Consider the following 25,523-nt stretch of genomic DNA (forward strand, 5'->3'; position numbering starts at 1 on the left):
ATCTGACAATACATAAATAAATCCAGCTCGACTGGAAGGCGTCCTGACCAGGCGGCTTACGGGAAGATTTCAAGGCCCCTCCGCAGCAATAGAAAAGGGCCCCCCGAGGCACAGCAAGCGGCTCCCCAAGGAAAGGAGCGTCACTGCGGTGCTTCGGTGGGAAGAGAAACCTGCGGGGAGCCCGGGAGGAGGTTCCGAAGCCACGAAAGTGCGCGCTGCGCCAACGAGGATGCGGCTGGGAGGAGGAACTTGGAGATTCCCGGACGTGTCTGAGTTCAGCCCGAGCCCAGCAGGAGGCGGAGGAGGCGGGAGCACAGCCAGCAGGCGAGCCTCCCTCTCTGGCCGCACCGAGCCCGCGGCGCCCGGCGGCGGCGGCTGCAAGAGCAGCAGCAGCATGTTGGGCAGAGTTCGCTCAGCGATGGCGCAACTAGTCGGGGGTCTGGGAGGTGGAGGAAGCCCCCGAAGTGCGCAGCACGCCTCGGCCGCCGGCGGCGCCGCGTCAACCACCTCGTCCCCGCCTGTTCTGTCCGAGGCTGCCGGGCCCAGCGTTGTCGCCGCCGCCTCCTTGTCCACCTCACCCTCCTCCACTACCACCATCACAAGCAGCTCCTGTCGTGAGTCGCCTCGCGGCAGCTTCTCAAGGCCAGCTTTTCTGCAGCTCACGCCAGAGGAACTTCTGCTGGCGGATGATCACACGGGTAGAGCCGTCCAGAGCCCCCGCGAGAGTCGCCGTCGTCTGCCCTGGAGCACCGGCTACGCCGAGTAGGCGAGAAACAGCGGCCGCTGGGGGCCGAGGGAGGGAGCCCCGTAGGCGCCTTTAGCGGGAGGGAGGACGCTTTCTCTCCAGATTGGAGGCAGGGGTGGAGGGCTTGGCCCGGGTGAAACTGCAGGGGCTACCTCATACTTGAAGCATGTGGCATAACAGTGCCGCTGAGCATGTACAGAGTACACCCAACAGTCTGCCAGCGAGCCAGTCCTTATGTTTTTCGAATTAGAGATGAGGAAGTTCGGGGTGGGGGCGGGAAGGTAATCTATCTATTAGTCACGACCTGCTCAAGTTTGCCCGTTTCTGCGTGTCTATGCGGCAACCGTAGTCCGGTTGATCCGAAGACATCTGTTTGCCCTGCGTGATGCGCGGACTGAATGGCCGAATCCAGTAGGGGACCCCGCGTAGGTTTTAATTTTATCACCAACGTCGAAGGAAAGTTAGCCTCTAGCTTCCCCTCTTGCTTTAAAAATGGAAGATTCCGCTTCCCTCTTTAAATAGGGCTGGGAAAAGAACAGTAATTGTGTGCGTGCGTGTCGCGCTCGTTTTCTCGCCGCCGCCTGGCCTGCTGGATCACAATTCATTCATGCCGACCGCTCCGGAGCTGCTGCGAGGTTTCTCTTCTAAACGGCTAGCTGATCGTTGGTCGCCAAGGGTGGGTGTTAGACCGCGCCGGCAGGTGGATGAGCTCATAGGATAGCCAATCAGATCTCATAAATCCTTCACTCACCTTAAGCAGCCTGAAGATGATGCGTGTGAATTTATATGGGAAAGGAAGATGGAGAGATGAAATCGTTGGTTCCTTTCCACTGCTCATCATAGGAAAAGCAGCAGTTACTACCCCGACATACTGTCTCTGTTTGCATAACGTATTTGTCCATGTTAAGTTAGCCATGTGTCACAAAATTTTCAGGGTTCGCAGGAAATAGATATGCTTAACCATATAGGCAGGATTGCACAACATACTGAGGAAAATGTAACTATGTTTGAGAGTACTCCAGCATAGCCATTAAGATTGTGTCTATCCACATTTGCCAGGAAGAGAGCTAGTGCCATCAGATCTAGGCTGCAAAAAATTCAGACAGCCACTACATGACTGCAAAGAGATACAGAAAATGCTAACCCTTTGCAGCAACCTAGCATTTATCTGGTAAAGACCCCCATTGTGTTAATGAACTTTACACCCTTAGGAAATTCTTGCGGTTTTTAGGAGTTATCTTTCAAGTTTAGGTGGACAATTAATATTGTAAACTACCCAGAGAGCTTCAGCTACCTCATACTTTCTTGTTTACCAACAGTCTTAACTTTTAGGCATTTTCTATACAGCATTGAGACAGCCAAAATGAGAACCTTAGATTGCTTGAGTAGATGGGTGAGACAATCACAGCTGGGCTTTCTGAGAGTGACTGGGTTCACACAACACACTAAGCCATAATTGCTTGCTTATGAGTTGGTATGTTATTTGAACCCACCAAAAGTCAAATTGAGTCTGGTGGAATATAAATGCACTAAATAAATAAACCTGGCTAATTGGGTTTAGTTGCATGGTTAAGCAAACAGTGGCTTAGTGTGTTGCATGTATACACAGCTAAGGTTTGTTTGTTTGTTTTACATTGTATTCTTATTTCAGAGTTCTCGTGGAATATGTTAAAAGAAAAAAGTGTTTTCATGGAACAATGCTCCCCCATCTCTGTCTTTCCTTTGTCAGTGTATGTGAACAAAAGTTATGCATCCCCTATGGCTATTATTGTTAAATTAAAAAAAACAAACAGATAAGGCATTTGCCTTCATTATCACCTGCATCAGAGGGGTCTGCAGAATACAGTAAAAAAAGTCACATTGGCAGCCAGGACATGCAAAAGAATAGGTGGAGTCTCACCGTTGCTTCCACCATCTTGACTTTTTGGCCATAACCTGCAGACACCCCTAACCTCCATTGTGGCCTTCCCTCTATTCTGGAGCTACCTAGGCCTTGCAATTGGGAGCTAAGCTGCAAAGATGCCGAGATCCAAAAATAGTGAATTCCTTATTTAAAAAAAAAGATATTCAAGGCAATTGTGTGCCTTGTGTGGGTGTATGAAAATTTAATGTTTTATTGTGAGAAAGATTCCTATTTTTTATCAGCTAATCTGTGGGTAGACATTCAGCAAATGCTTCTTTTCTTGGCACTGAAATTTGAGAAGCTGTTATCTGGCTGGTAAAGACAGAAAAGTCTTGCCAGAAAAAAGGTGAACCTGTGTGTTTTAATCAAGACTGCTAAATTCATGTTATATTCTGTTAGAAAATATTGAAATGGCCATAAACAGGTGTTTTACTCTTTTTGCCTCTCTCTGCATTCATTTTACTTGCAAATGGATAAATAGCATTTTACTTTACAGTAGATTTAATATACCACTTTTCTTATGGCTCCTTGCTGTGTGCCCTGACTTCAGCTTGCTTTTGTTTAGCAGGATAGGCCTTCTTGGCTTTAAGAAGGTTACTAGGACTCAGCCCTGAGATAATAATATCAGTTCTAAATATAATTTCCTTGGCCTAGGAGAATATCCTCTTGCTTATCTGTTTTTTCTGCTAATTCTGCAAGGTTTTTTTTTGTGAGCAGGTTGTCTCATTCCTTGTTTTTAACTGAATAATGAATAACAATAAACTGAAGCCTCTTTCCTGTTGAAGAATTTGTTAATATAAACTGAGGTTATTGCTAATGTTTCTACACAGTTTAATGCAGGGATTTATACAGGAAAAATTGTGCCATTGGCCGGATTCACCCAACAAGGCATAGTATGTTTTGTCTGAATTTTGGCAAAGAATGCCGCATAGAAGGAGTTCAGAACCTGTCCCATGCTGTGGAATAATGGCTTTAAAGTACAAAGGCAGATTCTGATTGTTAGAAAAAGCTTTCTAACAATAAGAATAGTCTGATTGTGGAAACATGTGCCTAGGTAGGTGGTGGTCTCTCCTTGGATGCGTCTGGGATGTATTAATATGGAGTCCTGTAGTGAGCAGGAGGTTGGACTGGATGACCTAAATCAGTGTTTCTCAATTTCAGCAACTTTAAGGCTGAGGAATTCTGGGTGTTGAAGTCCATACATCTTAAAGTTGCTGAGATTGAGAAACACTGACCTAAATGGTCCCTTCCAACCCTATAATTATTTGATTCCCAATCCAGTGATTGAGTTCAAAAAGACCTCTACTTCTTCCTTTAGTGCCACCTCCTGTCATACACACTACCCAGTGTCTCCTGATCCCACCCAGCCCCAAGCAACTTTTCAATTCATTCTCAACTGGTGAAGGGTCTTTTTCTTTCTTTCTTTCTTTCTTTCTTTCTTTCTTTCTTTCTTTCTTTCTTTCTTTCTTTCTCTCTCTCTCTCTCTCTCTCTCTCTCTCTCTTTCTTTCTTTCTTTCTTTCTTTCTTTCTTCAGGCTAAAATAATATAAAAACGCATATGCAGAACTTTAAATCAGAAAGGGTGTAAATGTCCTGCTGAAACCAAAACACGGGCAAAACAAATAACATACCAAACTTGGATTCACTAGTGTAGTTATTCTTAATACAGTACAAAATTCTGGCTCACACTTTTGGGTTTTTGTGTGTGTGTGTGTGCATGTGTGTGTGAGAGAGAGAAAGACCACCTGAAGGGAACTCTTTTTGCTTTTTAATCGGTGCAGATCAAAACTGCTGTGGAGTGAGACAGTTGCAGGAGCTGGTTGAAAAATGGACACCTCTGTAGTTTAGTTGCATATTTGACATAAGCAGATGTGCTTCAACCAAACACTGAAATCAGCTGCATCAGAAGTACACCAGTCAGGGGAAACTTGAACAGAATGCGCCTGATGCAGCATGTCTACTGAAACTAAGCTAGGCCTAGATGCTCTTTATACACATTTAATTGGTTTGAAATACATGAAAAGAAATGTGTGTGAATATGTATTTGTCTAAATGTATACAGCTGAGTAGGGATGTCTGGGGGGGGTCAAGAAATCAAGATAATGACTGTAACCATGCAAAGTCTCACCTCCTTTTAATATGCACGACAGACATAAAAGGAGTGGCGCTTTGCACAGTTGCAGCTGATGTCCCCTGCAACTAGGTGTAACTTCTAATAGTTACATTTTACCTTCTTAGTTCCCTAATGCTTTTTAAAAATACATTGTTTGGAAACATGTTGAAGGTTTCCCTGCCATCTCACTGGGGGGAAAGTGCCTGTCAAGGTGTTTGGAAATTCTCCTGAGTTCTATTCCAACTGCATCCTCAACAGTATATACCTGGGTTTCTCAACCTGGGCCACCTTAAGATGGGTGGACTTCAACTCCCAGAATTCCCCAGCCAGCATTGCCCTGCATCTTAAAGTGGCCCAAGTTGAGAAACCCTGGTATAGACTATTTGTGCCTTTCAAACTGGACTGTTAGAAATTCCTTCCCAGAAAATGTTTCCTCTTTTATGTTTCTACAACTTCCTGCTACCAAGCTGTGTTTTGCAATGATGTGAAGTAGCAAAGCTGAGGAAAAACAAAGAGAAAAGAAACTACTGTGGGCAAAAAGTTCCAGTTCATTTTGTCAGGCACTTTTATGCTCAGAGATTTGCTGGCTTTCAGGTCCTCTGCCAGGTTCTTTCATCAGAAATAACGGTTGCCTCCAAGGGCTTGAACAAAGCTTGAAACCGCTACTTCCATTCAGGTAACAAGGAAGGCAGTGTGAGGTTGATAAGCTTGATGGAACAGTTTTAGAGACGTCACTTCTCATGGTGTAGGCCCTACCTCTGGTCAAACAGGCATCAGAAACCAACCGCTGACTAGAGACAAAATGGAGCCACCTAGCTCAACAGGGCTGGTTTTTAGGTAAAGAAAAGCAGTTCAGCATGATAACTATGCCAGGTCCTCTCTCAAATTGCTTCTGCTTTCTAAAAACAACAGCAATAAAATCATTTATCCTCATTTGTGGCCACTTTTTGTGCAAGATGGATACAGAGGCAGAGGGAAGTTGGCTGATCAGATCAAGCCCTTATACTTAAACTCACACTATTTTTTTCCTCTTTCCTGTACAGGGTGATAAATGCTGGTAAGAGCCAGCATAATGAGGATCAAGCTTGTTGTGAAGCCATCTTTGTGGAAAAAAGAGACAGCTGGAGAAATAACCCAGGCCCCAAGGAAAGCTCTGGAGAGTCAGAAGTGAGTGGTGAGCAATTGGATGACCAGAGCTTCTTCCATGGCTGTATCTCTACATAGTCGCAACCATAATGTGATTTATTTGATACTGGTTTACTATGTTGAATGTACCCAGCTGTTGTGATTTATGCATCACAGTTTTTGGCTTTGAGGTTAGAACCTAGTTTATTATGGATTAATAACAAACAAAACCTTGTGGCAATAAAAGCGGCGAAACGTCAATATTTCTCTGCTCTTATTGCATCTGCAGAATGCCTCCCAACAGCCCTGTTTAAGATCACTTGATCCCTTTTGGGGAAGGTGGGTTTAGTGGCCCACCTACAGGGCCATGCAGAGGAATTTGCTGAGCATCTGCAGGACAAAATTGCTCGGATCCGCTCCAAGTTGGACTCCAGGCTTGAGGCGTGGTCTGGAGAGATACCAGGGGAAAAGGCTTACCCAGTTATCTGGGAGCAGTTTGATCCTGTTGGACCTGAGAAAGCAGACAGGATCCTACAGACAGTAAATGCCATCACATGCCATCTAGACCCGTGCCCCTCCTGGCTAGTAAAAGCAGGCCGGGAGGTGACATGTGGTTGGGTCCACGCGATGGTTAATACATCCTTGAGAGAGGGGGTGTTTCCGGCGGCCTTTAAAGAGGCTTTGGTACACCCCCTCCTCAAGAAGCCATCGCTGGACCCTACTGTTCTGGACAATTTTCGTCCAGTCTCCCACCTCCCCTTTCTGGGGAAGGTGGTTGAGAAAGTGGTGGCTTTGCAGCTCCAGAGGGTCCTGGAGGAAACAGATTATCTAGACCCCTTTCAGTCAGGTTTCAGGCCTGGTTATGGGATGGAAACAGCATTGGTCACACTTATGGATGATCTCTGGCGGGAGCAGGATGGAGGCAGTGCATCCATCCTCGCTCTCCTTGATCTCTCAGCGGCCTTCAATACCATCGGCCATGGTATCCTTTTGGGGCGGCTCAGGGAGTTGGGGGTGGGTGGCGTAGTCTTATGCTGGTTTACCTCCTTCCTCTGGGGCCGATCCCATTCGGTGTTGATAGGGGAGGAGAGATCGGCCCCACGGCCCCTTCTTTGTGGGGTGCCACAGGGATCAGTACTCTCCCCTCTCCTTTTTAACATCTACATGAAACCGCTGGGCGAGATCATCCGTCACCATGGGATGAGGTATCATCAGTATGCTGATGATACTCAGTTGTATATGTCCATCCCGGGTGAAGTAAGTGATGCCGTGACCACCCTCCCCGAGTGTCTGGGGGCTGTGGGGGCCTGGATGGGGAACAACAGGCTTCAACTGAAACCTGGTAAGACTGAGTGGCTATGGGTTAATGGTTCTTCTGTATCCGGGACATTAACATCTCTGGTTCTGGATGGGGTTGCACTGCCACAGACAGACCCAGTGCGTAACTTGGGGGTCCTCCTGGACTCACGGCTCCTGCTCAAAGAGCACGTGGCAGCCGTGGCCAGGAGAGCCTTTGTGCAGCTACGTGCTATGCACCAGTTATGCCCCTTCCTGAACCAGGAGGCCCTTTGAACAGTCACTCATGCCCTTGTTATCTCTCATATAGATTATTGCAATGCACTCTACATGGGGCTACCCTTGAAAAGTATCCGGAAGCTCCAGCTGGTCCAGAATGCAGCTGCCTGAGCTGTTTTTGGTGCCCCCAGAAGGGCACATGTAACACCACTGCTGCACGAGCTGCATTGGGTACCAGTTTGCTTCTGGGTCCAATTCAAGGTGTTGGTTATTGCCTTTAAAGCCTTACATGGCATGGGGCCAGGTTACCTGAGGGACCGCCTCTTCCCCATTACATCAACCCGTCCCACCCGATCGTGCAGAGAGGGCATGCTGCGGACCCCGTCTGTAAACGAATTTCATCTGGCGGGGTCCAGGAAGCGGGCCTTCTCCGCAGTAGCTCCCGCCCTGTGGAACATGCTGCCCCCAGAGGTGAGATTGGCCCCATCGCTCCTGGCCTTTCGGTGGAGTCTGAAGACCTGGTTCTGCCACCTCACTTGGGCTGGAGAGGGGAATAGATCTACATGGGGATGGTTGCTATAGAGCACTCCTCCCACACTTGGACTGTTTTAGATTCTTCACCACTTGGATTCTTTATTTTTACTTCTATTTATATTATTTTTTACTGTATTTTACTCTTTGTATTTATTGTGATGGTTTTAATCGATTGTTGTAAACCGCCCAGAGTCCTCCGATGGGAGGAGATGGGCGGGGATAAATTAAATAAATAAATAAAATAAAAACATTTGTTAAACCATTAACATTGTTTAACGTGTGTAAATTCTCTAAATGTGGCATACCCATAATTATGGTTTTTAACCATGATTTATGGCTTCATAATGATCTAACCCAGCTAATGATTTAAACCATGGCTAAATCATAGCTTATTATACTATGTGAACTTATTCTGGCTTAGGAGTAGGACTATTTGAGTCCCCAGCTACTGATTATTAGTGATGGTCACACAAGATAGTAGCTGTTTCACAGGTCTTACCCGAATTGGCTACCATTGGTTAGTTGGAAAAGTGGAATTCTGAAGTTCCACAAACTTTCCCATCTACCATAGTCACAGGAATTATTGCAGCTGGCATTTAAAGCCATTTTCAAAAGCCTTTAAAACAGATATAATAATGCCTGTAGGCTATGTGGGCACTGGGTGACTAAGATACCTATTGCTCAGGGGTAAAAGCTTTATCACCTTGCTACTTCATCACCTCTCCTGCCCTTTCTTGTCCAGTTGCAGCAGAATAAGAATAAAGCCCAGGAATTAAGATATCCTTGAACTGGTGGCAGTTTGGTTAAATTGATCCCTGGCTGAGAAGGTGCTGAATGGTGCTTCAACCATGAACTGTAAAGCTTCCAAAATTTCACCATAATGCTGCTTCATCAGTTTTACTTTTGTTTTTATTTGAGTTTCCTTTCTTTTGGCATTACTTAAGGATAATTCTGTTCTCCTTTTTCCAATCTCCCTGCAGGGCAGCAAAGGCTTGTACTTTTACTACTGGGGCTTGTTTGATGGACATGCTGGAAGTGGAGCTGCAATCATGGCATCCAAACTTCTTCATTTCCATATTCGTGACCAACTCCGAGACTTGGTAGACATCTTACAAAATTCCTGTCCTCCACCAATTTGTCTGCAAGAGGGACCCAGGACAGTTCTCATAGAACCAAACAAGGTTCCTCTGGCAGAAGAAGATGCAGAGGTCCCAAATAGTGCCTTGCCACGCTTCCATATGGAAAAGGTGGTTTCCCATGAAAGTTTAGTAGTGGGAGCCATTGAAAATGCTTTCAAACAGATGGTAAGTACAGGACAAAAATGGGCTGGGGAAGGGAGGCTTCTCCAATGGTGCAGAATTACAATCCATTTCCTGGCTTGGCACATGTAAGCTGCGTACTAGGTATGTGGTATCTTAGTCTGGGGTAGCACTTCCTTGTAATTCATGCCTTGTTCTATATCAGAAGCAGAGTGAAATGGATATGTTGCATTTGGAGATGGGAGAGCCAGGGTAAACAAACAAACAAAATCTGCCTGACCTTGCAAGCAGGCAAAGGGCCTTGGTTGCGTTATTTATGATGTAGCCTCTCATAGATTTAAACAGGTGAAGGATACTGTAGATCTGATCCTCACCAGGAAAAATCTAAGTTAAAGAATCAAATAAACCCAGTTAAACTAGTAACAGTTCTATATGAGCACACCCAGCCCCCATAGCCACTGACCTGGCATGACATGTAAGTTAGAGACCAGGGATGTGTTCCAATCCTGCCTGGCCGTCTTCCATCCAGAATATGCATTCACTTCCTTGTGCAGTTCAGACCCTGAGATGGTGGCCCATTACTATTTTTGGCTGACTAGGTATTTGCTTACCTAGCTGCAGATCATGAGCCTTTTCTGGTTGGCTGTTTTTCTGCAGCTCAGCCTGAGATCTTGTCTCTGATGCTGCTCAAGGGAATAAATTACACAGAAAAAGACACACTGTCAACATATAGCACTCATAAACCAGTTCAGTTGTCATGGCTTCCCCAAAGAATCTTGTTAACTATACCTTAGCAGAGTTACTGAAAATGTTATTAGCGATTCCCTACCTCTTCATAAAATTATATAGACACATATTTACTTTCAAATCAATTTATCATGATGTGCCTAGGGTAGGTTTTTTTTTCTTTTCTTTTGTTTGTTTCCTTAGATATTTAAACTGTCCTCACTAATAAGCTTTCTTTTGATTAGTATTGTTTCCCTTCTTTCACAAATTTGAGGCCAGGTTGACTGGTGAGTCCTAATAGACAAAAGATTTAGCAATTAACTTAGCCCTTTGGCAAACAGAGAGGATAGCCATAGTCATTGATAGTCCACTGTAAAGGAATTAACCCAACAAATGCACCACAGATGATGGCAAAACACAGCCACCATGATTTGCCCCAAAGCTTGTGGTATACTGATTAAAGTTACCCTCTTGTTCCCCCCCCCACAAGTCATTCTGCATCTGTGTGGAGGGGAAAAAAAGGAGTAGCAGAAATGTTGCTGCAGGAACAGCTCCTATTTGTAACTGGTATTGTCGTTTCATTTTCCCGGAGGACTAGTGGCTGCTTAACTGCCCACTAACCATTTGCCCTGTATTGGAAACCATATAAAGCCATACTTCGTATTGTTTAACAAGAACAAAGCATGGTTACTGATTGCGATTAAGGATTTTAGACATTCTGCTCTAAAAACAGAATGACCTAGTTTGGAGTATGGACTCATGATAAATCAAATCCCAGTATGGCATAGTGTGAACACAGCCTTTGTTTCAGTGTCATTTAAGATTGACTTTTGGTGTATGAAACTGGATTTTGTCAATGCATAAAGTTATAATTGTACAATTTGAGGGTGCTATGTAAATGACCATCTTGTTTCTGCAACTCTGTTGTTTATATATGTTTCCTGATGGTGGTCCTTGGGAAGTTCTAGTTCATTAATGCAGGAAGGTGAGGAAACTCTGTGGTTGCATACAGTACCGTCTTCTTTTCTGATAAGACAGCTCATGTTTCACCTGTAAATTTGTTTTTCTATCTTTTCAGGACAATCAGATTGAGCAGGAACGGGTGACCAGGCAGGCATCAGGAGGGTGCTGTGCCCTGGCTGTGGTTTATCTTCTGGGGAAGTTTTATGTGGCCAATGCTGGTGATAGTAGGTAAGTGGGCTGGGAAGTGTTTTTGGTTCCCTGCCAAGTCAGAAGTGTCCAAAATATGTATTCACTGCAAAGATGAAATTTCTTTGCTGCCTGGTGGAATTGAATCAGAGTCTTTCTGCTCAGGCTCAAGTATTTTTAAGGTTTTCCCTTTAATTTGTTCAGGATTTCAACAACAGTTTAAATCTTTTATCTTTCCTCCATTCATCCACCATTAAAACCACACACACAAAATCCTTAAGAGAAAGGGTGCATGTTAAAGATCAGTATATAACTAAGGAGAGCCAGTTTGGTGTAGTGGTCATCAGGCTAGAAACTGGGAGACTATCAGTTCTTGTCCTGCCTTAGACATGAAGCCACCTGGTTGAGCTTGGGCCAGTCACTCACTCTCAGCCCTCAGATGAAGTCAACGGCAAGCCACTTCCAAAAATCTTGCCAAGAAAACTGCAGGGACTAGTCCAAGCAGAGACAGATGGCTTGTTATATGACATTGTGTTGCTAATGACAGCTATGCAGGATCAAAAGATCAAAGATTCGCTTTAAGGGAATGGTCTGAAGGTATGTGGTGTTGCCATATTGTTAAACAGAACTAAGTCTGATCCGTGGATGGGAAACCATTAGGAATCCAATATCCATCTTAAATATTATCGTAGAAAGGTGGGCTATGGATATAATAAATTAATAAAACTTGTGCTGAATAGAGGTGATAGCTGTGAACAATAGGCAAAGTTGCATACAGCTTCTCAGGCTCAAGGACTATACTTATCGCTAACCAAGGAGTCAACTGAGCTCTGTTCAAAAGGATAGTGTGGTGGTGCCAGTGATGGAGCCTGCTTAAGATCTGGTTATGATACAGTTGTGGATTTTTTAAGACCAATGATTTTAACTTGTATTTTGTTATTTGAATATTAAAGCAGCAAAAAAATTGATAAATATAAATACAGTTGCTCTTGCAACATATCCTGAGGTAGAGTATGAATACTGCAAGAGGAGAATTCGATCTTGAATTGTGATCATTCATGTAGAGTTCCAGATTATATTAAAATCTATGCCTAGTTCCTTTGTTACAAGCTGGGATGGGGGAGTCATGTTATGGCTCTTTCTATTATTGAGACCCCTTCCCAAGTAAGGATGATTAAAGAATAGGATGATTAAAGAATTAAAGTTTAAAGAATAGGATGATTAAAGAATTAAAGAATGATTAAAGAATAAGTATGATTAAAAATAATCAATAATGAACCAGCAACCAACACCCAGATAAGCAGGGATTAACACCAGACAAACAGGCAATCAAGCAGAAAACAATATCCTAATCAAGGAACTACCAAGGAGAAAACCCTCCAAACCCCTTCCAACACTGGCAGGGCAAGCTATTGTATATAAAGAGAGATCAAAGCCCACACTCGCTAGCACTGATGATGTTACCTAGTTGGGTAATGAAATGTCTGCAAGCAAACAACCAAGCTCAGAGAGCCCCAAGGACTCCACAATAATCATTAAAGTTATTTTAGTCTTTATTGCAGATACTGCCTTGACAAAGTGCCTATTGTTTTAATCGTTTTTAGTGATCCAGTCCTAAATCTAGAGTATCACTGTTTTTAGGTTCTCATCAAATCATAATTTAAATGCTTATTAAATGGCTTTTACTGACTTAAAATGTTTAGATTTTTGGATTATCAATTAATCAAAATGAAGTATTGATGGTAAGGTAAGGATTAAGGATTAAAGTAAGGATTCTGAAATAGTTTTGGAATTAATTAATAGAAGCTTTGTTTCCCCATTGAGTCCTCTAGTCTGCATCCAAAGTTCTTGGCTAGTCTGCTTTGGGATTTTGAATTGGAAAGAACAGTACCCTCTTCTGTGTGCCAAAGAGATAACCTCCAGGTGTATTGTATACATTACTAGTCAGGGATGATGGGAGTTACAAGTACAGTATCATTTGATGAAGGCTACAAAAGTAGATAATAAGATAGAGAAAAATATGTTGGTGCTGTTCCTCATTCTGGTCACTGCAATGAGCGGAGCTTGTATTAATAGGGAGCAGTAAATACACACCCTTGACAAGTTCTGTTTTCGAGATTTCAGTGGATGCAACTTTTTCATGAACTCAGAATAATTAATTAGAACTTGTTTTAATTGTTGAATGGGATCAGGCTGTTAAAGGTCATGATCAGATGTGCAGACTTTGGTAGTTGAAGATGAAGACCTCCAACCCAAGAAGTACAATAAAATTTTGTGACCAGTATTGTATGAAGCCATAATTTTGTTTAATTGTTTTTGGCTTGGTCATTATGTCTGACCGATAATTGTAGTTAGTAAAGAATGGTTTATAGCTGAGCACCTTGGAAACCTTTTTAGGTGCTAGATTCTGCTATGTAATATTGCCAAAAGATAAAAATAAAACCCCTGTGTGTGTGTGTGTGTGTGTATAATCCATATTTTACACCGTATGTTGATCAGAACATCTGAGCACTTGGGTCTCCTAGAGTGACCCATTATTCTGGCCATACTTTTCTCTCAGAGTCCCCTCCATGCTTTCAGCACTATTTCTGAACCTTAGTTTCTTAGACTGATTTTCTTCCTCCTTTACTTCCTTATCTGTCTGAACAAGGAACACCTTTCCTGTCAGATCAGGTAACTAACACTGCATGGTAATTTAGCTTAACTGTTACTGTAGAATATAAGGACATCTAAAAAAGTTAATTATGGCTGCTTCTTTCCATTATGCTGTGTCTGTGTTCTTTCTCTGGATTTTCTTCAGTTACACCTAGGATCTGTCCTATTCACTGAAACCTGACATTAATCCAATAGGTATGTTAAAGAAACAGGCTACCTAGCATTGCCTTGACTTTTATAGTTTCTAAGCTAGCATATTGCACAAATACCAGTCAGAACCCATGTTGTTAGATATATCTTCCATGCTAACTGGGAGAACAGTCCTTAATATGTTTGGGGGCCCTATCCACCCACTTCCCCCCTTTCCCTGCATAAGCACAAGACTACGAGGATGACATGTTCATATCTCCACTCATTTATGAGCCTCATTGAAAAGACTTCAGCAAGTCACTTCAACTTGCTTATAGAGTGATTTGGAGCATACAGTAATAAATATTTTAATTGACTTTGAGCCTTTAGGATGGGGCAGGAAAAAATTAATATCTAGAAATAAAATAGGGTGAAGCCACAGTCAACAATTTCATCCAGAAGAGGGGAAGGAAGGAAACTTTCATCAATAGATTTCTGGGCTTTCAGGTGCAACATAACATTATCCTCTTCCATCAACAAGAAACAGGGAAGGAAAACTTAGAGCAGTGTTTCTCAACCTTGGCAACTTTAAGATGAACTGTCTGGGGAATTCTGGGAGTTGAAGTCCACCTATCTTAAACTCGCCAAGATTGAGAAACACTGCCTTAGAGCATCTGGAAACTTAGATCCCTGGCCATAACTTGCCCAGTACACACACATATTTCTCTCCTTCCCAGAGATTCTCTCTCTGTATGGCAATGATGGCATATCAAATGGTTTTTACCTAACCCTGCCTCTCTTGGCCCTCTTGTGAATCTGCTGCTTGCACTTCCTCTGCCATCTCCCTCTCTTTCTGTCTAATGTCATCATTGCATGTTTCCTTGCAGGGCCATTGTCATCCGTAATGGGGAAATCATTCCAATGTCCAGGGAGTTTACTCCAGAGACAGAGAGGCAAAGGCTACAGTTTTTAGTAAGGAAGAACTTTCTTTCTATCTGATATATTTTTAATCTATCACCACCACTATCACCATCAAACATTGCCAGGTATACCCTTGAGAAACCAATTCTGTACAAACAGGATCATCAGAGTTCATAGTGGTTAACTGAAACCAGGTTTGCAAGGCAAAGCTAAGCTGAAAACCAACGAAGTGCAAAACTCTGTTTCATATGCCCAAGGTTATTATGTTTGTGTTTCTTATACAACATTGTCTAGCATGCACCATGGCTTGAAGCTTTGACTTTGAAGCTTACAAGATTTTCAAAATCCATTTGGGCTATGATATGGATGCATTTGTGGTAAATAGTAAAGCAAGTCTGTCAACTGTACTATGAATCTGTCTCTAGTATTTTATTCCCTTATTTAGCAGATGTTTAAGACTACATACCAGAGCTATACATGTTCTTACAATCTTACAATGTATAAGAATTAGCAGTATCTACAGCAAACCACAATTATTCCAAAATAATGGCATGCATACAGTGGCATCATCATGTAAATGCTGCAATTATATACTTGGGTCTTGACATATGACTCAAGTGCATAAGTTGTGTGTCATTTGTGGAATACTGTTGTCATGTGTGTTTTTGTCACTTGCTCCTTCTTGCCTCCCCATGGATGCCCATAATAAAATAGTGTTTCGCAATAATTGATTGCAAATAATTGATTGCAAAAGAAAAGCTAAGTTTTAAAACAGAGTTCTAAAAACGCATGATTCAGCCGGTCTCAGAATACTCGGAAGAAATAGTTGAAATGTGGAAGCTATACTATAATTATTGTAAAGCAGTGTTTCTCAATGTTGACAACTTTAAGATGTGTGGACTTCATTTCCCAGAATTCCCCAGCCAGCTGAGGATTCTGGGAGTTGAAGTCCATACATCTCAAAGTTGCCAATTTTGAGAAACGCCCTTGTAGAAGAAACATTCATCAGTCATCTTATCCTATGTTGAAGACTAGTTGAGCACTTAGGGAACAAATATATCAAAAATAGTACTTAAAATATATAATAGGCTCCTTACTAAACAATGTAACACACCAAGGCAGTCTGAGCATACAAGATTTTACAATCAACCAAAGATTGTACCAATTGTCCTGATACTGCGGTTAATATATGTGTGCATATCCATATATCTGTCTTATTTCCATATTTGCCACTGTCTTGGTGAGGGTATGAGAGACGGATGAACTCAAAACAACTTTTTTTATATTAATCCTTTTTTTAAAAAAAATATAACTAGGAAAGGTCCAAACAACATGTCTCATATTGGATAGGAGTGATGGACATTCCCCTGCAAACACATACCTATTGCCCTGGAGGAAATCCTATTTCCCTGTAATATCAGGAAATTCCATTAGCTCCAGTAAAGGGTTTGTTCCCCAGTTCTGGTATATACTCTTTTGCTGAGATTACCCAAGGAGTATGGTTAACTTCTGCCCCCCAGTCTTTGCATTCCTAATGGTACTCAGGCTCCCATGGCAGCTATTTGCTTTTTAAAGAAATGTATACTTAATTGCATTCATATAATTAATGCTGTTTCTCTTTTGGCCAGAGTCCCTGGTAGAGTGAGCCTTTTCCTTTGTAGGATAATGAACTCCAAATTCCTTTAAGCTCTGTTCAGTAAAACCAATGGCATGCTTTGACTGCCTACATAAAATTCACAAATACATTTAACAATATAGAAAAGGCATTCTATATGGGAAAAGGGTGGGCTCCAAATGAAGGTTACAGAACAATCTAGGGTTCCTCAAATATCCATTCTCTCTAGCTTGTCTACTGCAAACTGCTATCTGCTCTTAGTTTTAATAGCAATGAAAATGGGATTATACTAACAACAATGCATTGCATTTTAAAGTCTTGTGACCATATTTTCAAGAGAAAAGCAGCTTGGGGCTAGTCTGAAAGGGAGAAGTGATGGAGGGCATTGTAAGATAAGCATATCTGTCATAGCCATACACACACAGTTGCTTTTCACTCTAAGGAACAGTTTTTAGTTCTGTTAAGCTTGTCTGAATATAATGGGATTTGCCTTGTAGGTCAGTGAGATGGATTCATTCATGCAAATTATTATACAGCACTTACTTCCTGGGACTCAAGGCAGTTTACAATCAGACAAAATCTATGAAGCGTGAACAGCTTTAAGGTGTTGCTGGCCCATGTTTCCAGCCTCCAAGCCTACCAGGCAGAACACCAGGCCAGATCTTTTCTGCTGTTCTATATCCAGATGGCCCTGGTCCCTTGGAAGAGAGGGCATTGTTCTGAGTAAGGCATCCTCTTCATCTGACTGTGTAAAGAAACTGAGCAGCAGGGAGCCCATCTTGTATTTCCCCCAAGGCTGGAGCAGTTCACTTTGTGCCAGAACCCTTTTATAGCATAAGTCATTTGTTGTGCCAGGCTGTCAGCCTGTTATGCCTTATCAGTGTGATCCAGGATCTTGAAAGAGCAAAGCCTGTTGTAATTTTCAGTAGCGGTGGTTTTTGTAGCAGAAAACAAAAACCACACAAGTTCTTCTGCCAATTTCTCCCCTGCATTTCTTTTCCCCGTGCCTCACTCCTCAATTCCTACTCTACTTAGGGTGTATATGGAAGATTTCTTAATGTGGCATAGCTCTCCCTTTGCACTTTTTTTGGTCAGACTCAAAAAGGAGAGGTGGGGTAAAATTTGCCCCCTTTAAAGTCATGTGTTTAGGATCTGATCAAGCCAATGTTTCCTAATCTTTCCCTCTTTTGGCTTTGGGCCCCATTCTTGCCAAGCTATTGAATCTAATTACTGCCTTTGGGCCCTCCATTGCTAGCCTGGTAAATAATTGCCTCTTTTGGGATATTGAGAGTAATGGAAAGAATGAAACTCTGAAGGGTAAGCTCAGGCTAGAATAGCTAGAGCAAGAATTTAGAGGAAATATCTTCATTTTTCAGGATAAAAGAGAACAACAAGCCTCAATCCTACCTTTGAAATATGCAGGTTTCCCCTTCAAATAGGTAGGTAAGTAAATAGGTAGGTAGATGTCCACATACACACACACACACACACCAGACATTCCCATAACTGGAATTTGTATTAAAATGACAGCTCTCTTTGGGCAGAGTACAGGATCCAGACTAGAGTACTGAAATCTTGTTGTCTGCTGTACCAAATATTCGTATATGCCATTGTTTCTTATAAAATGTGTCTTACTAGTTTCAACTTCTGTTTCTATTTTAGTCTGGAAAAGGCCTGGTGACCCATTTGAGCATGAGACAGGTTCAGCTACTCATGCTTTAGCTTGTATTTATCTTGTGAAGAATAGATGCTTTGATCTTCCATTTTCATGTTGACATGGACAGTATGTAGCTGGACACAAAGGGAAATAAGATTGGGCCCTTAAGTAAATTCTAACATCTCAGCATAAGACAGTGAACTGGTCCCTGCCTTTATGTATGCTTGTATAAGGTTTCTGGGATTCTATTATTTAGTGCTGCTTTTATGAGGACCCTGTGGAATATGGGGCCAGCTTGGCTTTCTGTCATTTTGATGGAAAAGATCCAATGATTCTCCTGGCTAAGCTTTTTCTTTTCTTTCATAGGGCTATTTGAGGCCTGAATTACTGGGAAATGAGTTTACTCACTTTGAGTTTCCTCGAAGAATCCAACAGAAGGAAGTGGGAAAGAAGATGTTATATAGGGACCAAAACATGAATGGCTGGTAACTTCTCTTTTCATTTGAGCTAAAGCACATTGATTCTCAACATCAGTCAGAAAAGCAAGATAATTTGTTTCTATCATCATAGCCCATTCAGAAGCTCCAAGGCCTTCTTCTTACTTTCTTTCTGCCATGAACCTAAGGTTAGAGTTAAGTGAAGATTGTTTGAGGAAGATTGCCAGTAATATAATATTTTTTAAAAACCCTGTTTGATTAAGAAACAGTGGGAGGAATGAAGCATATGTGTGTTTACATGGGTACACACTGGGGAAATTATGTAAATGAAATACTGCTGACCTGGACAGTTTTTTTCTAGCTGTGGGTAGAAGAGGTTCACTAGGGCATTTTCTCCTTCAGCAATTCGTACTTTTCTAAATCTAACATATCTGAGGGGATGGTAATTTTCTGCATGGCCTTATATTGTATATGTTTCCTTTTCTAACTAGGGCATATAAAAGGATAGAAGAAGATGACCTGAAGTTTCCACTTGTATATGGAGAGGGTAAAAAAGTAAGAGCTAAACCGATATGGAAGTCTTTGAGCAACAGACAGCTGTATGTTTTCAGTGAATAGAGAGGATGTTAGATTAAACAAGCATATGGGGAGGAGGGAAGTTTGGTTGAGGGATAATGGAACTGGAACCAGGTTATGCAAATCTTTATCACTGAAGTTCAGTTTGATAAAACTTCAGTTTGATGTCTCATATTGACTTCTTGAATCTGATTGAATGATTTGATTCAGATGATAAAAAGATTTGCACATGCACTGAATATATTTTGTTTCAGATCAAATCCATCCTATTCATATGTTAGGATCAACCCTTTAAACTGATCCAGTTTGAATTGTTGAATAAGTTAATTGGCTTGGAACCAATTTGCCCAGGCCTAATGTTCAGATCTCATATTATGTTTGCTTTGAAGGATGTTTGTCGGATACCTACGGAGCTTTGCATCCTGAGGCCCTTGGGTTCTTGGGGTTCTGGGAATAATTTCAAAAGCTTCAGAGGCTTTTAAGTCTAGACTCCTGGTAAGAGGAGCTTAACCCTCCCCCAGCAGCCTGTTGAACTGATGTAGAGGGAAAGAGGTAGAAGGAGGATGGTGGAAAGGGAAGAAGAGAAGGAGTTGTGCTGCTTGTTTCCTGCCATGACATCAACAAATAGCCATCTTTGTCCCCACCCACGGTTGGCCTGTAGTCTCTGACAGCCTACAGAAAGTGAGCTTCAACAAGAACAGGGAAAGATACGATATTAGAGCAGGAAAGCACAGCCTATTTTAGACTGGAACCACACTTGGTTTCCAAGTGGCGCACTGAGATTCAGATTAGGAAAAAAAAATGGGTAGAGCCAGGACAAAAAACTAAATCACATTCATTTCATTAGTTCATGTAATTATTCCTCATATATTTCATATTTTCCCTTTCCATCATATTAAAAATTAAAATTCAGTGGCAAATGTTAGAGAGGATGTTATGACTGCATCCAGAGTTTTTGGGGTACCATAACGTGATCCTTCAGCCTCAGTCCTGTACTAAAGGCCTGTAAAGTACATACCAGTTTTTTTAAATCACTCAGTCTACAGTTGCTCCAGTTCATGGAAAACATAATACAATCTTAAATAAATATCAGTTTTATGTTACAGTTTTAATGTCAGCACATTTTTTTCGAACAGGATTAATGTTTTGATACTAAATAGGCCCATCTTGTATATGGACTGTTTTCATTTTTTATTGAAGAAATAAAATGAGGGGAAAAATGAGCAACTTAAAACAAAAAATAAAAGTATTATGAAGAAAAATAAATCTGGGAAAATAAAAGGAAAGAAAAGTATATATGTGAATACGAATACAGTATTATCTTTAAGGAGTAATATAAAACTTTAAGCATCCATTTTTAATATTGCTTTCTGAAATGACTTTTGTACAGCTGAAGGTAGCTGATTAAGAAAAACATTGTTAATAAAGTAAATATATGGTGGCCAGATTTAAATATATTCTTCCTTCATTATAGAGTTTCTTAATGCTTTTTGATGCTTTGATTTTTTAGATAGAGCAACTTTTCAGACTTTTAAATACCACTAGTCCAATGAAGGATATTTTAGTCTTCTAGTGTTTTGCACTAACAACCCTTGTTCCAGCAATGTGGATTGAATAAAAGTTTTTGTATTGCATCAAGTTTTTGTCATATACTTGTATTTCTAATTAGGCTCGAATGATGGCAACAATTGGGGTAACTCGAGGCTTAGGAGACCATGATCTCAAAGTTTACAACTCCAACATCCACATTAAGCCTTTCTTATCTTGCATTCCAGAGGTGAGCATATCAGAACTAATATTCTGGTCCTGGAGATACGTTTACATTGTGTGTGTGTGTGTGAATAAATAAAAAAACTGGAGGTGGGTGGCATTTGAAAATTATGGAACTCAACTAATGCAATTCTTTACACCAATGTCATCTTCCACATTTACATATTATTTAGTCATTAATTTCAGCTCCCAGGTCTTCTGAAATGACCAGGGTCAAAAAATTTGGACCTTTTCTGGCACAGGGGGTTAAGTGCAAACTGTGCACCTTACACCAGAAATTTAAATCCTCCACAAATGCAGATAATCTGTCTGAAAACTTTGGTCCCCACTAAGTCTGGCAGTATCATGACATCACTCCCCACGCCCCCTGTGTCCCCCTGGTGTGAGAGAAAGACCTAAAAAGTTTGTCCGCCCCTGCCTTAAAGATAAGCTTTCCCTTTGTTGTCTGTTTTAAGAACAATGTATTGGAATGTCTTTGTTTTCTTTCTGTTGGTATGTTCTTTAATTGTAAACTACTTTAAGATTTCTTTTAATGGAAAGCTATATAGAAATGTTTAAAACAAATAAAGTCATTTTATTAGGCATTATGGCCTCTGGAAAGTCCTGGGGATTTCCTTTGGGAAAAATTTAGAAGAATTATTGTTCCACTGGGAATCTTCAAACAAAGGTATCTTTAAAATGTCTTGTTTTCCCATTTTTATTTATCAGTCAATACGGATGGACAAATCTGTTTCATTTTCTCTAATATTAAGTTTTTAAAAGCCAATAACCTCGAGCTCTTTCTGCCTCATTCATGTTTTTGGTAAGTTCAAACCTGTGGGAATTCCTACCATTTTTAATGGGCAGGTACATAATGATAGTGGTCCCTACAGTATCTTTTTTTGCAATGCAGATTCATAGCAACAAACCTGCATCTTTGTGTTTATCTGCAGGTGCATATTTATGATCTCACACAGTATGAGCACTGTCCTGATGATGTGCTGGTGCTGGGCACTGATGGCCTCTGGGATGTCACTAGTGATCAAGAGGTGGCCACTGTGGTCATTGATGTATTGATGGGCTATGAACCCAATGATCCTTGCAGGTGAGTAGAGCAGTACGTATTTCCTTTCTTCCAAGGGTTGGGGATAACACTATTCACTGGTTAGAATCCTCCTTTCTGAAATTCTTACTGTCAATCTTAGTTTGTGCTTTTTGTTTTGCCCACCACTGGGACACCATTTTGAGTTAAGTTTATGTTACTTGGAGGAAATTACATTTTGTATATAAATGGAGCACTGACTAAAAACAGAAAGCAAGAAAGCAAGCTCCTAGAGCAGTGTTTCTCAGCCTTGGCAACTTTAAGATGTATAGACTTCAACTCCCAGCATTCCCCAGCCAGCTATGCTGGGAGTTGAAGTCCACATATCTTAAAGTTGCCAAGGTTGAGAAACACTGCTCTAGAATCTGCAACATTCAGCAGGGAGAGAGGATGTTCCCTTAATCTCATTCAAAATTCTATTCAGTGCTGTTTTCAAGGTTACTCATATATTTAGGATCTCATGGATGTAATTTTTGAGAAGAAAAATAGGCAGATGAAAATATTAATCAGTGTTCTTCCTAACCCCCAGTCTTCCACTCATGATGGCAACCTTCCATGACTTTTTTTTATCTCAAAGTTTCTTTCCAGTTTTTCATGTTATAAGCAGACCAATAAATGGGCAGTTCTCTTTCAAATATTAAAACAGAATACTTCTTATTGCTTTTTTCTTGTTTAAATTATTTATTGGTTAGACTGTAATTCTGCTTTTTGTAAAAATACATAGGCAATTCACTGCAGAGGCAATCTTCATTGCTGGCTGCTTTTAATAGCTCACATTTCTGCAACGACTATGCTATACATGGGGTTCCCTCTGTTATCACCTTACAACCAGTGTTTCTCAAGCTTGGCATCTTGAAGACAGGTGGACTTCAACTCTCAGAATTCCCCAGCCAGCCATTCTGGGAGTTGAAGTCCACACGTCTTCAAGTTGCCAAGCTTGAGAAACACTGCCTTACAACTGTCCTTTGATGAAATGAATAAAGTATTTTGTTTCATGATATCATAGAGGTTTGGACTCGGGTGTCCCTGAATGAAGTCCAAATAGTTCAATCCATTTTACCACAACTGTTTATGATTATTTCTGCTGATAACAATTTTCTGGTTGGGGTCCACTACCAGCATCTGTTAAAATTGCAAAAGAGGACAGCTTTAAACCCTTCTTTTTTTCCTTCCCCTTCACAGTCAAGCAATAAAGTGATAAAATGGTTATTGTATAAATAGTGCACCTATAAATACTTACTTCAGTAATAATATATCCTATTAGATCTCTTGCAATATTCAAATGAATGGTAATCACGAGCTTTTCCCCCTTCCAGATATACCATGGCAGCCCAGGAGCTGGTGATGCGGTCCAGAGGGGTTCTGAAGGACCGTGGCTGGAGGCTGGCCAATGACAAACTGGGCTCTGGAGATGATATCTCTGTTTTCGTTATTCCCCTGGGTGGTCCAGGGAACTATTCCTGAACTTTGAGTCTCCAGGTCACAGAGTTCTTGATACAAAACTGTAAAAAATGCAACTTAACTGAAGGCTGTAGATTCCCTTGCTGTTGAAATATTTTTGTTCCTCAAGTCTTCAGAAGCGGGTGAGAAAACCCAAATCATAAGACTGCAGTTTGCATCCAGCTGTCAATCTCTTTCAAGCTTGCTATATCTGAGTGAGAGCCACGAGACATAGCCCAAATCAAAGCCTCTCAAGGATTATTACTGTAAGTTCATGAAACCCTTAGGAAATCCTTGATTCTAAGGGCTGCATGAAATCTGGGGTATGGTCCCAGGGAAAGAAAACTGACTGTTCCACTGGCATGGAGATGGTCTTCATACTGATTCTTAGTCCTGGAGTATCCTTGGTCCATTACAATACTGAATCGTTTGTCAAAATTTCCTTCTTTTGTCCCATGACTACAAAGGGACAACTCAAGTTCACTTGCCAGATGCCAAATCAGAACCTCATTCTGATTCAGAATGGCAGTTGTGCCTACTTGTGTAGAATATACTGTCTTACCTGGGCAACCAGTCATGTGCGAATTGCTAAAGAAATGTCAAGTAAGTGTTGCTGACTGGTTGATCATTATTTCTCAAACTTCTCCCAGGCAGCATATGCAGCTTCACTCTAAGGTGAAATGTTGGATTTCAGGGTAAATACTAAGCAAGCAGTCACTTAAAAAATATCATTTATTTTGCAGGGATTTTTCTCAGTCATATTAGATACTGTACATAATTTAGCAAAATTTGCTAATTTTGTAGGAGTACCTCCTCTGAATGGCAGTGGATGGGTACAACTGATTCCTACTGTAGAATATATTGTTGGAGAAATCTAACGTCCTATCTCTTCTTCCACAAAGTGGTGGAACATCTCTGGTAAGCTAGTTCAACAACTGAGCCTTAAATAACAATATAGAGAAATCTTCTGCAGGATAGGGGTTGCAAATATACCTAAGAGGCAACTACATCTTTGAAAGTTAACATTGTATAAGAGATTTTATTTCTAGTCTGTTCACCCGTGTTCTTCTATGAAACATTCAAAAATTTCTGCATGAAAGCTCTTCCTCTGGAGCCCAGAGCCCTGAGTTCTTGGCTTAATGAATAAAGCATATTCAACACAGATTTAAATCTGTCTGTTAAATGGTAGCTATTCTTTATAACTTTGTAACTATTTCAGTTCAGGGGACCTAGCAGCTTACAATCTGCAGCTTGCAATATAGTTGTGAGCAATTGAGTGATAAGACACAACAAAAGTGTGTGTGGGAGATTAAAGATTATCACATTTATTAAAAGCTTTCATGGATCACCTCCAATTCATGAAAAGTACAGTATATGCAATAACAAAGTTGTTCATCTTTAGAAAACTCCTTGTTCTATATACTGCAAAATATAACATGGCTATCTCTCTGGAAATGAGTGGGATTTTTTTCTCTTTTCCTTAGCCTTTATCTTATTTCTTTAAAAATCAGTTATAGGCTTAAAGAAAACATTTGCACTTTTGTTTATATTCAATGCTTTAGAATATTTCATTTAGGCCACAACCTCTTCCATTTTGCTAGGGAGTAAAGTCCACTGAATTAATTGGGTCTTCTAAGTAAGTATCAATACTTTCCCATTATGTAAAGATTGAACTTGAAAGCTTTGATTTACTCGTTAACAATGTGAGGTTTTAATGGCAGATGACAGATTAAAGGATAAAGTGAAAGGCTGTGGGTATCCATTGGCATTATAAAGTAAAATGAGTCAAGAAATTAGCTTACTGGAAAGCACTTTGATTGCTATTGATTTTTCTTTTTTTTTTTTGACCTGCTGTCACTTTCTGGTGATTGATGTGTATCATGTCACTTGTGAAAGATGAAACAAAATGAATGCACCTCTTGGGAACCACAGGGACATAATTAGAAGATTAGATCATCTAGATTCCTCTTAAATACTTGCGACCGAGTCAAAGTTATGGCACAATGAAAGCTGCATCCAAGTGTACCCATATTGATAGGACGCTAGTTGACTTTAAGTGTCAATACTAAGACCATGTCAGAATTCACACTGTGGGAAATCAGACCTGTGCATCCTGGCTGTATCCCCAGATCCTTGGTGTACTCTGGCTATAACATGGGCTAATCTACATGCAT

The 25,523-nt window shown here is 41.1% G+C and overlaps 1 protein-coding gene across 1 annotated transcript; it reads left to right on the top strand.

The window, feature by feature from the left end:
• The first annotated feature begins 349 nt into the window (after positions 1-349).
• PPM1J (protein phosphatase, Mg2+/Mn2+ dependent 1J) lies at positions 350-25,275 on the top strand. The gene is made up of 10 exons (XM_063297422.1): positions 350-762; positions 5,804-5,927; positions 8,915-9,238; positions 10,998-11,110; positions 14,740-14,824; positions 18,412-18,530; positions 18,974-19,037; positions 20,728-20,835; positions 21,761-21,912; positions 23,226-25,275. The coding sequence occupies exons 1-10, from the start codon at positions 395-397 to the stop codon at positions 23,371-23,373; spliced, it is 1,605 nt and encodes a 534-aa protein (XP_063153492.1). The 5' UTR covers positions 350-394; the 3' UTR covers positions 23,374-25,275.
• The last annotated feature ends 248 nt before the right edge of the window (positions 25,276-25,523 follow it).

This window comes from Candoia aspera, chromosome 3 (assembly GCF_035149785.1).
Source record: "Candoia aspera isolate rCanAsp1 chromosome 3, rCanAsp1.hap2, whole genome shotgun sequence".
Lineage (NCBI taxonomy): Eukaryota > Metazoa > Chordata > Lepidosauria > Squamata > Boidae > Candoia > Candoia aspera.